This window comes from Phodopus roborovskii, unplaced genomic scaffold (genome assembly GCF_943737965.1).
Source record: "Phodopus roborovskii unplaced genomic scaffold, PHOROB, whole genome shotgun sequence".
Taxonomy (NCBI): Eukaryota; Metazoa; Chordata; class Mammalia; order Rodentia; family Cricetidae; genus Phodopus; species Phodopus roborovskii.
Window position 1 is genome coordinate 34,381 of NW_026126194.1, and position 14,172 is coordinate 48,552.

The following is a 14,172-nucleotide window of genomic DNA, read 5'->3' on the forward strand; positions in this document are numbered from 1 at the left end:
GTAATAGCTTGGATGGAATGATGTAAGGTAGACAAAGGGTACTGGTCTGGTGTACAAAGATATATGTCCTGGTTCAAGTTCTGAGTGTGTGTGTGGGGTCGATCTATCTGTATGTATTGAAAGGTTCAGTGTGGCATGGAAGGGTCCTATGGATTGGGGGGGGGGAGAGATAGGGACGGTCCTGGCAGGAGCTTAGGCATCATTTGTGCTACAAGCAGTTGAAGCCAGGCTAGGATATGGCACTGGATATGGGACTCAGGGTAGATCCGATGGACTGGGGAGCATGTGTAGATAGGAAGGTCAGGGAGACCCACCAGGTTAGACCCTTAAAACTGTATAGGAGAATTGGGTGAGTTGAGAGTGTGGATGCAGTGCAGAAGGGATCTTGTGGGTGATGAAACGTAGGACAGGTTCTGTAGGAAGTCTAGAGGTTGATTACTGCACAGGTACTGGTGGCCAGACAAAGCCAGGACTCTAGAGATACAGCAGATTGGAGACAAGTCCTGGACAGGATGTGGCAGTAGGACTCCAAGAGCTAAACCCGAGGAAAGGATGTGAATGATCTGATTGGGTAGAAAGGTTGAATGCTATGCAAAAGGGACCTCAAACTTTAAAATATCTTATTGTGTGTGTGCATGTGTGTACGTATGTGTGTGCCTGTGGGCATGTGTGTGTGTGTTATGCATGTATTTGCAGGTGTACCTGTGCATATGTAGTAAAGAAGCAAATGATGGGTGTCTTCACCCATAGTTTTCCACTTTATTTATTATGCAACAGAGTATTTTACTGAACCTGGAGCTCATCGATGCAGCTATAATAGCTGGCCAGCAAGCCCTGATAGCCTCTGTATCCCCCACTACTGGGATTATAGATATGTGCCACCATGGGTGCTGGGGATCCAAACTTAAATACACATATTTACAAAACAAGCAATTTGGTAACTGAGCCATCTCTATATTAGCGATGCTGCCAGCTTTATTCTTCAATTTCAAAATATTATTTATTTGGTCATGTAGCAAGGATTAGGTTGTCAGTGGAAAATTTCCTAAATGGGCCATCTTTAATATCATGCTAAAATACTGATGGGCTGTCACAGTCTGATGGTCTTAGCTATTCTTAACATTGTATTCATGCCTTGGGAAAATTCTAGGTTACAGTAATTTGTATAGTTCCTTCCACACCCTTGTCAATGGAAAATAAATACCATGTATTCCTCTATATTCATGAGGCATTGGTTCTGGCACATTTGGAAGATAACAAAATGTGAGGATGCTCAAGTGCCTTAGACAAAATGGTTCAATCTTTGTGTATAAAATGCACATTTACCTATGTAAGTTGAATCATCTTTATGTACAGAATACCTAATTGTCTTGGTTGCTTTTCCACTGCTGTGCTAAAAATACTGTGACCACGGCTACTTATAGAAGGAAGAGTTTATTTTCAGCTTATAGTAACAGGGGGATTAGTGTCTGTCATGACAGGGCAGACTAGCCACAAGTAGCAGGTCTATTTGCTGAAGCAGAAATTGAGAGCTCACATCTTTAATGGCAAATGGGAAGCTGAAAGAGCTAACTTGAAATGGTGTAAGTCTTATAAAACCTCAAATATGTCCCCTAGTGACATATTCCTCTGGTAAAGACCACATCTCCTATTCTCCCCAAATAGGCATCATTGAATACCTGAGACTTACTGGGGGTATCTCATTCAAACTATCACATTAACACATTATAAATTGTTGGCACACTTTATAATTTAGGAAATAATGTGTGTGTGTGTGTGTGTGTGTGTGTGTGTGTGTGTGTTTAAGTACAGATGCATTTTACACCCAACCTGTAGATACACAATGCTGTCTGTACTTCCTTCAAAAAAGATATTAAATTGATCAATGATTGGGAAACATTATTTAAGAATAAAAGTCAGTGTAATACTTATAATTCTTACTTCATCAGAATATATGTTTATTTCAGAGAAAAATATTAAGTTTACAGTCCCGTTTCCGTGGCGAAGTGACATGACTGTTAAGTTTTCTTTTAAAGGAAATGTCTGTCTGGTCCATTTCAGACATTGTCGGGAATTTCAGGTTCATGAAACCCATGGGCTTTAATTGACATCTTTTAGGTCTGAAAATTCATGAGTTAAGCAAGTGAGGAGGATGCTGGAGTGGCTCCTCTGTAGTAGTTTACTTTGAACAGCACATCATGATTATCATTCCAAAAAGCTCTGAAATAACATTTTGCTCCTTTGTGTGGCTGGGAGATAAATACCCTTTATCATCTTTTTTTCCCCTCATGGAATCCATTTTAGCTGCACTAATACGCATTAAGAAATTTCTGAGGCAATAGGAAATGTCAGCAAGAATGAAATTAATTGGGTGGTCATCCCTGAAGGTACATATTTAGGGTTTGTTTCTCAGAATTGTCACTTCATCAGTTTGCTTAAAAAATAGGATTTACTTTACTGCTTGGCTTGAGTCAAAAGTAATTTATTTCCCTCAAGATGCTCTTCTTTGACAGAAATGATTTTAACCCAGCTTCCTTATTAACTCACTCTCATTCTACTGTGACAAAACATGGTTTGGTTCTCATCTCTAACTCTTGAAAAGAACTTTGCAAAAACTACATTAAACATCTACACAAATTGCAGTCTTGCCCTGAAATTTTGTTTGCAAAAGCATCATGAATATGAATGATCTTATTTGCAGGATATTGGTAAGAAAGAACTATTTATCTGTTTTTTTTTTATTTTCATTTCATATTCCTCAGACTACCCTTAAAACTTGATCAATAAAATGTGAAATTTTAGCCTGATTTTTATGGTACTCAGTGTGTTTCTCTCAGATCATTACATTTTGGTATATTCTTCTTAACTATACCTCTATCCCATATGTTTTGAGAGTTGAAGTTTATATTAGGCATCTCTCCTCTACAACATCTATTAGTTTCTCCCACAAATACAGACTGCAGGAGCATCCCAAAGCCAGTAAGAAGACTCTAAGGCACCTGGTTGGTATTTTTGTTTATTAAAATAGATATATATATTTAACAATATATTTAATGATCTTCTGCTCAGAACATTGACATTTGGATGGTGGTCTTAGCTCATACATCATCCTAGGAGATAAGTGCTACGAACTGGAACGCCTTCAGGGCCTCACCAATTAAGAGATGGCCAACTTTGACAAGTGTGAGCAATTAAAAGAATTAATGTTTATATGCTTGACTTTAAGGAGTTCTAACTTGATAATTTTTAAAATCCATCATATTGGCAAATAAAACTTGGACAATCCAGCCTGTTAGGTGGGACTTAATCTGTGGAAAGTCAGATTTTCCACATTCTATTTATTTGTTGTTGCATAAAAAACTACTCCCCAAATTAGGTGCTCAAATAATGCTAATCATTTAACTTTTACATATTCTAATTCTAGGTGTGGTCATTAGGCTTAGCTCTATAGTTATTGCTCATGGTCATTCGTGTAGTTATAATAATATAGTTGCTGGGCCTCCTTTCTTACATTCCTACTCATTGGTGTTTACTGGCTAGAACACCTATGTATGCCACCTCTGTATGTGAAACGTCTTAGCAGAATGTTGGTTGATGAACAAAGTTGAATAGCAGAATTCTTGAGGGGAGGGAAGAAAGGAGAGAAACTGGGTTTTTTTTTTGTTTTTGTTTTTTTGTGCATCAGTGTATTGCCCTTGGAAATCATTTTATTTTTTATACAAAACATTATTTATTTATTTGGAGATAGGGTCTCATGTCATAGGCTGACATCAAACTTGATATGTAGCCGAGGAATATCCCCTGACCTCTACCTTCTAAGTGCTTTGCTTATAAGTGTATGGCATCATGCCCAGTCTATGCAGGGCTGGGGATGGTAGCCAGTGCTTCCAGAATTCTAGGCAATCACTCTACCAGCTACTTTCCAGCTCCATTACGTTTTATTCTTTAGTAGTGAGTCAGAAAGTTTAGTTTATAATAAAGAGGAAAGGAATTTAGATTCCATATCTTAATGGGAGTAGAACAAACTATTTTGGAAACAGATATTAAAAGTTTGCATCAGAGAATAGTAAAACTAAATATTTAAAAACTTGGATATAATAAAGGAAATGTACAAAATGTTCTACAGCTTGGTTGGCATGATCCCTGAATAAACAGAAGAAATAAAAGCATCAACAACTGATAAGATCTGTTGGTGCAGATACTTAATATCAGCTCCAGGGACAATTAAGGTTCTAAATGGGCTGAAAATCAATAGCAGGGTTGGATAGGGTTGAGGAATGAGAAGGTCATATATGGAGGTAGGATGTTTTATTAACTCAGGCTGAAGCTTTAAAAGTCTCTCTGAAATGACCCTCACCCATTGGTTGTTTATTTTTTTATCATTTTTTTTGTGTGTGTGTGCATTTGTCTATCAGCAGTTAGAAACATACATGTCAATGTATGGTTCCTACTCTAATGATTTGAACATTTACTTTTACATGAATAGGAAGAGTAAGAAATGGGAAGAGAAGAGGCATCCTGTAGGAACATACATTATTACAGTTATCACATGTATATATTATAGTTGACTCTACTTCCTGTAGTTGTAAACCTGAGGGTCTGACAGCTTTTATTATGGCCTCTTCATCAAAGAGCCAGTAGCAGTATGTTAAATCCTTCTCATCCTTCCAATCTGACTGACTTCCCATCTGCAAGTATCGTTTCTGACCTCTAGTCCTCTGTTGCATTTATTTGATTCTAGGTGGAAAAACTTGCCTGCTCTTAACAGCTCATGTGATTAGATAATCTTAACTGGATAATCCGGGATAAACTCCCTATTTTCAGATCCTTAACCTTATTTACATCTGCAAAGTTCTTTTTGCTGTGTAATGGCAGGATCCCAGGGATTAGGATGTGACAATAATTCTATTCACTAAAGATAGAAAGTTGGGGTCAACAATGATATTTTCTTCTCTACTTGTTTCCTCAAGAAAGTAGGCTGGTCACTAACTTTTTTGATAAACACCGGCTTCTAATTGAACCACTTAAGTCGATTTGACTAAAGACAAGTTACTCTCTTCATTTCTGCTACTTTGTGCAAGTATGTGATACTTCTAGATTCTGTTGTTCTCATCTGTATATGGGCTAAAAATAAAGTTAGAGTGCAGCAAAGTGCTTAGTGACTGCTAACTCATAATCATGATGATATGATGACATAGTCATAGGCTTTTACACAAGTAAGAAGGTATGAGAGGACCAGTAAGAACCAAGATTTGAGTTCATTCCAGTTTTATATTAGCCTGATATACATTAATTTCTTGCTCTGATGTTTTTCTATTAGACATAGAAGAACAAAACATTTGTTTTGAAAAGGGATTTATATGCTTCTTATGTATACTATGGTTTGAACACAGAGCATGTGTTGTGCCACTAAGCTAAATTCTCAGTCCTGTACAAGTTTATTTTTAAGCAATTTAGCTTAAAATGAATTGCCCAGGTTTAATTATAAAAGACAGTGACTGGGCTAGATACCACCTGGTTCCTATTTCACATAGCCCATGAACCAAGAATGATTTTGAGATTAACGTTTTAAATTTGTCTGATGTTGACAAGCCACAAGATAAACTACAGTTAATTAAAATAATATTCCACCTCAAAACAACTCTGTCATTTTCACAAATACTTATTATTATACTTAATTTTATTAATTATTATTTGTGGAAAGTTTAATATTTGATATCTGTATACTATCTTTAGTTTTCCTTCTTCATCCATAAAGCCTGAAGTGTTTATACTTTAAATTTTTAGAGAATATGTGCTACATTATGATCTAAGTAACCTATGTATTTGATAACAGGATATAGACAGTTCATAGCTATAAGGGAACCCAACATCTAATGCAATATCTTTCACTTTAATTTGCTATTGTTATGACTACTGTTATTATGTGCATTATCCTGTGTGTGTGTGTGGGGGGGGTGCGTGCACAGACATGTGTATGATGGGTTTGTAAGTACACGTGTGCATGCTATGATGCCCATGTGGAGGTTAGAGGACCACTTTCAGGATGACTCAGGTCATCAGGATTACAGGGCAAGCACTTTATATGCTAAACCATCCTATCAGTCCAATACCCTCACTTTACAGCCGATCCAACAAAACTCAGCTGGTTATAGAGAGAGTTGAGGCATTTGCAACTGAAATCAGTAAACTTTTCAAGGGAACAGGTAGTCCTTTGAGTAGCATGGTGGTATATTATTCATTTATCTTTATGTGGATCTCTGTACTACCAACCTAAAATGGTTTCGTAGATAGGTCAGGAGCGATGTAGGCCAGAAAGGTAGCTGGCCCACGGGTCATCTGAACAAAACCTGGCAAATATCAGCTTGCTGCTATGTGTCTCCATTTTTAGAGGGATCACCTCTGATTGTATACCTCTTGTTAAAGGTTTTTCAGATTCACTCATGTTGCTTTTATTTTATTTATTGTTTCTGTTTTATGGTTAATTTTTTCTTATCTGGATACTGATGGCTACCTGTGACATTTGTCTTTCTTTCTGCAGGTGGTTTACAAACCCAACAACAGTCAATGCCTTTTACAGTGCATCTACCAACCAGATACGTGAGTACCAAATTCTTGATGGCGATTGCATTGATCCTGTAGTTTGCTTTTGGTAGACTGGCCATCTTCACAATATTAATTCTTCAAGTCCTTGAACATCTTTCATCTCCTAGTGTTTTCTTTAATTTCTTCAGTGTTTTATTGAAAAGATTTTTCACTCCTCCTTATAAGTTCATAAAAATTTATATCACCAATGGCTTTTCAAACTATAATAAACAGAACTGCGATGAAGTTTTTCATCATAAAGAACACACATTCTTTTTTCGATTTATAATTCTTTTGATGGATGATCTTGTCCACACCATCCTTGCTTTGATGGGGGAAATGACAGTTAACTGGGAGCAATTTTCAGGGAATAAAGAAGCTTAAAAGTGTTTTTATTAACTCTAGGATGTAATGTCTTTAGGTTGTTTATTTCTGTGTGTTGGGTATGTGTAATTATATATACTCTCCTGGTTAGTTTTAATTATTAACTTGACAAAGATTGGAGTCATCTGAGATGATAATCTCTGTTGAGGAACTGCCTAGACCACATTGGCCTGCAGGGCAGTGTGTGTGTGTGTGTGTGTGTGTGTGTGTGTGTGTGTGTGTGTGTGTGTGTGTTGGGGGGAAAGCCCAATGTGAGAAGCACCATCCCTAGGCAGGAGGTCCTGAGCACTATAAGAAAGTTAGCAGTCTTTAAGCCTGCTAGTAAGCCTTCCTTCAGGTTAGCTAGCAAGCAGCACCTTGCATGGTTTCTGTTGTACTTCATTAGTTGTGAAGTGAATTCCTCTGTCATAGGTAATCCTGTGAGGAATGACAAGCAGACCTGCCTACAAGTTCCTGTTTTGTTTTCCCTCAATGTTGGATCATGGTCTGGTATTGTTTTTTTTTTTTTTTTTTTTTTTTTTTTTTTTTACTTTATTTTTTTTTATTTATTTTATATAACCAAGTCCATTTAAATGAAAACAAACATTTATAGATAATATTTTGGAATTTGGGTGTCGTTCTTTCCAAACTGCTTCCTGCTGGTAAGGGGCGCTGTCATGGGGGATTCGAAGAAGATTCGGAAATCCTTGCTGTAGTCCGTAAGGCTGCTTTGTCCAGCTGTTTTGAATGTAGGATCACCTGGCACTCTGTTTCAGGTGGCCTGGCTTGATCAAACCCCATTAGTCTGGAAGGAATCCACATCTTTTCATTTTCTGTGGAAACAAAAATAGAAATCCTTTTCCCCAGTAACTTGTCCTTGAACTTAAATTTTGGAGTCAAAGCATTTTTTTCAATTTAATTTATTATTTTACATGTCGATCCCAGTTCCCTCTTCCTTGCTCCTTCCTTCCCTCCCTCCCTCCCTCCCTCCATTCTTCCCTCCCTTTTAACCTCTCTGCCCTCTCACATGCACTCTAACCACCCTCCACTCCCATTCCCCCCACCCCAATTCCATATGTAGGGGAATGCAATTCTCAATAGAGGAAATAAAAAAGGCTGATAGACACTTAAGAAAATGCTCCACATCCTTAGTTATCAGGGAAATGCAAATCAAAACAACTTTGAGATACCATCTTACTCCTGCCAGAATGGCTAAAATTAGAAACACCAATGATGAGTCATGTTGGAGAGGATGTGGAGAAAGGGGAGCACTCCTCCACTGCTGGTGGGAGTGCAAACTCATACAGCCATTTTGGAGATCAGTATGGCAGTTCCTCAGGAAAATGGGACCCGGCAATCCCCCTCTTAGGCATTGTCTGGTATTGTAAACCAACCCTCAACCCCCAAGTAATTTTTGGTAAGGTTATTTTATCACTGCATCTGAACTAAAACTAGAACAAATACTATTATTAATTTTTAAAATTATTAAGGCTCAGTATGACAAAAGTTAAAAATCTGATAGCATTCAGAATTGGTATTAAATATTCTGCCACTGATGGAAACATAAATTAGGCTAACCACATTGCAAGGCAAGTTGACAATGTGTAGAATATTCAAATAGGTGCTTACACATCTGTGATCATCTGCATGCCTGATCTATCCCAGAATTTGATTCTTAGTGTCATTTTTGGACCATGAAAAAAAAACACTCTGGGGGAACTTGTCAGAAATACAATGTCTCAGTCTCTAGCTTATACAAAAACTTTGGATGCAAGGCTCAAAAACTGGTTTTAATAACATTTCTAATTGTTTCTACTGAATACTAAAGTTTGAGAAACCTTTTCCATAGAACACAAAGCAGGGTAAAAAGAAGCCCATGAAGAATGTTTGTGGCAAGGTCATTGATGGAAGCAGGAAAAAGAAATATCTCATGTGTTTTTGAGTACAGAAATAAAGTGGCACATTCATACAAAGGCATAGCATGCAACAGTGAAAGTTAGATGACCTATTATGACACCTATTAACAGATGAATTTCACTAATTAGGTTCTACAGCAAATCAGTAACTAGAAAAAAATCTATATCTATGGAGTATGATACCTCATTAATAAACAATTCAGAATAATCCTATATATTTTTTACAGCCACATCCACTTGTAGTAAAAGTTATTCAGGAAAAGGAAAGACATCAAATTCATGTTGGTGTTGTGACCTCTTGTGGGGATAGCTGACTGCTCTAGGTTAAACTTTTTTGGTTTTCCTTATATCCTCTACCTGTCCATGATGACATCTTAGAGCTCAGTCCTGGTTCCTATCCTGCTTGCCCCCATTCTCCATCTTTGCTCACTATTGCAATGATAGCATCTAATCTTGTGGTTTCAATAGCATTTCTATGTTGGTGAACACAGGATGAGATTTATTAGATTTACCATCCTTACTCTTGAGACCACTGCTTCCTAGCTGGATGATAAGAAGACCCTTCTCATTTGTCTTTCTTCTTCTGTCTTCACCTCTTCTGGACTGTTCTGTTCATGATTCCACCATGTCACTCCTGTCTTCAAATCCTTTTATCCATCTCTTATCTTACTGAGTTTAACAATTATTATTTGCAATGCCTGTTTTTTTCTTTCTTGATAAGGTCTCATGTATTCCTGGCTATCCTCAAACTTACTATGTAGCTGAGGATTGAACTTGATCTTCTGATGCACCTGCCTCTACCTCCCATGTGCTGGGGGGGTTGCATGTGTGTCATCACAGGAGGCATGTGTGGTGCTAGGGTTGGAACCTGGGGACTAGTGCATGGTAAGCAAGCATTCTGCCAGCTGTACTACATCCCCAGCCCAATATTTGTAATTTCTTTACTTTTACTAATTGCAGTACCATTTCTTTCTCTGTTCAGCCACATTGGCTTCCTTTCTGTTACTAGACCACAGGGGGTAAATAGACTTCTCTCAGGGAATTGACATAGTTTTTCTCCTAGAAATTTCCTCAAGTGGTCTGCATGGTTCATGCCCCATTTACTCTTGGTAGTGACTCAAAGATCTCTTCTCAGTGAAGTATCATGCCTCTCCCACAGTCAGTCAGCCCCATATGTCATAGGTCATCCACGTTTTACCTAGACCTTATAAGACTCTGTGTCCCAAGATGCAGTTGGAGGATTTCACTTACTAGTAGAGTTGCTCTCCTGTGGCTACTGATGGAAATGGTAATCTGTAGGACTATCTTGAGAGTTATGAACAGAAGGAAACCAAGCAGATGGTGTTAATTTTTGATTTCTACATTAATTAATATAACCAAAGAAGTTGTTAAATATTTTGAGTGTCACTTCTTAGTATGTAAATATTCATTATGCTGAAACTACTGTTCCTTTCTTGGTGTCCAAAGTTTCAAGTTGAGTACCAAGCTGCATATGTTACATGGAGAATTAAGATATTTGAGATGTCAATACAATTACAATTTTTAATACTTATCTAAATGCATTATATATAAAATGTCCATTGAGCAATAGAATACTGATTAAATTATTTATTTTATTACTTTTACTAAATTTTTACTTATGTGTCATGGAATATGTATGAAAGTAAGAGAACAACTTGCAGGAATTAGTTCCCTCCTTCTACCTTGTGGGTTGTGGGCCTTGAACTCAGGTTATGAGGCTTGGCAGCAAACCCCTTTATCTACTGAGCCATTTCACTGAACCAGATTATTTATTTTAATAGAAAATTTTAATAGATGAAAGTTATATTATACAAGCAGGTATCTCCAGATGAGTTGGTGGTATGCCATAGGAAGGGCAGAGGCTTATTAACCCAATCATTTTTCTGATTGTTCTGGTGTAACCTTAAGTTCACATTGCCAAAGGTGTTTTTTGTGGTATCTTGCTTTTCATTCTTAGCAGACAAGGAAAGTTCAGGCACAGTTCTTTCTTCTACATGTGATGTTTTCACTTTGAAGTATTCTCTACACCAGTTTGGCGAGTTCTGGTCTCTTGATATGGTTGGGAAAGCAGAGGCACAGGTGTCCCAGGTGTCTCTAGTTTCATGTCTTAGAGGGGAACAAACCAGATCATCCTGGTCAGAAAGACATCAGAAAGAAGTAAGTTGAGCTGAAAGGATTATATATATATATGAATTATATGAGTTCTTAATTGGTATAAATAATAAAAACCTGGAGTCAGCTATAGAGGAAAATGCTGATAAATCAGAGAGAAGAAGGAGGAAGCCAAAGCCACTATTACCTCCTATTGTGGTTTAATAAGGATCAGGATAAACAAATAGGCCGAATAGGTGTTTATTTGGGGAGAAATAACTTACAACCTAGACAGATGAACACCAGCAAGTTCCACCGGATGCTTTCCTCTCCGTGTCCTGCCAGCAAGAGAACATTCCCTGGCTCCTCCTCAGACCTAGTTCCATGGGTCACTTCCGCCCCTGGCTCTACTCCCAATGGGCGTAGTCAGTGCCACAGAAGGAGACAAAGTGAATATCCCACTACAACCTCCTTTGCATCTCAGCAGACAAGAGAGCTAGTTCCTGTTTCTTCCTGCTAATATTTTTCTCTCAGCTCAGATCCATTTTACTTCCTGTCTGTGCCCAGCTATCTCACTTCCTGTTTCCAACCAGTCATAATACTTCCTGTCTGTCTGTACAGCCCTCCATACCTCCATGCTTAGCTAGTGGCAAGCTCCATTCTCTGATCTTCATACAGGCTTTATTTGTACAAGCAAAATATCATCACCACAGTTGTTCATCTGGCAGAGCAGCTCAAGATGAATCCTGAAGTCTATTCTGCATGACCTGTGAGTATTGACCTGGCATCTCAAAAATGTTTGCATTCCTTTGTCAGAGCTGTACTTCAACTTTTGTAGATACTGCTCTCTCTCTCTCTCTCTCTCTCTCTCTCTCTCTCTCTCTCTCTCTCTCTCCTCTCTCTCCCACCTTCCGAGAATCCAAAACAATGTCCAAATACTCATTTTTCTGCTTGATCAAGTAGAAGTAAATGGCAGCTGATGCCAGCTGAAGTGGAAAGATGGGAAAATGTCCTTAGAATAAGATGATTCCAGCCATGGCTGGGATCTTTCTTCTCCTTTTGGGGTCAGCTTGCTGTGAGTGGTAGACACCCCCAAATATGTGTTTTGTCCCTTTGTGATTACCATATTACTAATGAACTTGGGATTTCCCAGACCCTGTCCTATGCCAAATTCAGTCAATAGTCCACAATAGGTCTACTGAAAGAGCCAAATTGCTAGTGGTAAGCAGAAAGAGGGAAAGTGAGGTCAATGGACTTCCTCCAAGTCTGTTTTTGGGGTTCTGAAGTGACAATGAAGTTTAATAGAACATCTTGTATTAATGCAGTATTTGTTGCATTCAAATCATCTGTGTAGCATGCTGGTCCATGTTAAGTTAGAAAATATCTAGGAGGATGGAAAATCAACATGAGCCAATTAAAGTACAACTCAGGGAAGAGCTGAAATCTTACCTGTGTCCTCTGAGTTGTCAGTCTGCCTCTCTGGCCTAGTCTTTCATCACCGCAGAAGTAATCAATATGCTGCTTTTTATGTTTATCTTTCTTTGGAGACCTTGCCATATAACTTTGTCTGTCTTGGAACTTGCTATGTAGGCCTTTCTGGCCTGAAACTCAGAGATTCTCCCTCCCTCAAGTTCTGGTACAAAAGCACACATCACTGTGCTGGACCATGTTTATTTTATAAAAACCAAATTATTAATGATTTATGTAGGTAGCACTAAATGCTATTGTTTTCAACATAATAAATGTGGGTGTTCTAAATTCCAACAGTATTCATTTTGTTCCCCTCTTTCATCAATTCCTGGGATTTACAGACTTAATTGTTAACAGTCTATGGAGTGTAATAGGTCAGCTCTTATGCAAGAAAAGGGTGATGAGATTGTCTCTTTGGTGTTTCCATTTCTCACAAATGTCACTAAAGGCTTACTGCTCCTTTGGGGAATTAAATGTATCTAATAATAGTTCTATCCCCAGGGTTCCCATCGCTATGCCTTTGTCTTGTCTGGGAAGGGCTGACTCCATCAGAAGTTTCCTGAGGAAGTAGTCATTTCAGGGTAACCCAATGGGTTCTAGAAAGCTCATGGGTAGAAGGATTTTAAAATGAACAATTTGAAGCAGTGTTTTAATTAAGAGATTCAAGCTGTTTCTATTTTCCTAATGACCAGTGCCTACTCTCATTGTAAATTACATTACCAGGCAAGATGACAAGGAATCCTTTGGGTGACATCCCCTACCCTCTTTCATTTTTGATTTTCTGGACTACAAATTAAGACAGGTGGAATTTCTCCTTACACATTTCCCCACTGGCTTTCCTGGGACTCCCCCATCCCCTCCCAACCGCCTCCTCTGTGCTTCACTGAAGAAGTGAAAAATTGAGGTGATTTTCTAAAATGAACATCTTTATTGATTAGGGGCTAATTCTGACAGCATGTGGCCATCTGTTTAATTGGGTTCCACATCTACAATGTAACTATACTTAGTAACGTGATTTATGAGAATTTCCTTCATGCCTCATTATCATTTTCTGATTTATGTCACTAAATCTGCTGCTACATGCAGTAAAGACTTGAGTAGAAAACAGGAAAACCTATATAGATTTCTTATTCTTTCCCAGTTCATGCTTTTGTGCAGAACCCTGAGGTTGGGGCCATCTTTTGAAGTTCAGTTGTTTTTGCAGAGTGGTTAAAGCTTATTTTCTGCCCTTGTCAAACTAAATATCCATGTCCTCAGACATAGAGTGTAGTGTAAAGTCTTAGTGATTTAAATATGCTATATTGGGCATTGTAGTAAGGAGCTGTCACCAATCTTAATTACATTTAAATTGGTAGTTTAGTTAAAGAAAAGAACAAGGAACTGAGATCATTAGCACCTCAGCCTGTGCTTTCTTAACTTTGTGACAACTGCAAAACTTATCAGCCCACTTTTTAAAGGGACAAAGTAAAAGCTTCAGTGGAACAGCTTGAGTGCCATGGGTATAATTATGTGGTATGATGGAGCTAGCCTTTTTGGCCCTTACTGTCCTGTTTACTGCATGATGGACAGCCCACACAGTGTTCAGGAAGTGTTTCAGAGGATAGATTTGTAAATTGCTAAAACATGACCAATGTCAAAACTCGTATTTCTCAAACTTGAATGTCAGGCAACCCTTGGATAGACCCTCATGTTCACTAAAAGAAGAATGGATTAATAGATTGTGCTT

At 38.1% G+C, this 14,172-nt stretch overlaps 1 protein-coding gene across 1 annotated transcript in view; it reads left to right on the forward strand.

The window, feature by feature from the left end:
• Positions 1-14,172, forward strand: part of LOC127218596 (phosphate-regulating neutral endopeptidase PHEX-like) — a gene marked incomplete at its 5' end in the record, with an annotated part of 57,276 nt that overhangs the window by 30,247 nt on the left and 12,857 nt on the right. Inside the window, one exon of the mRNA XM_051179607.1 lies at positions 6,542-6,600. Coding sequence (XP_051035564.1) covers positions 6,542-6,600 — 59 coding nt within the window. The remainder of the gene's footprint in view (positions 1-6,541; positions 6,601-14,172) is intronic.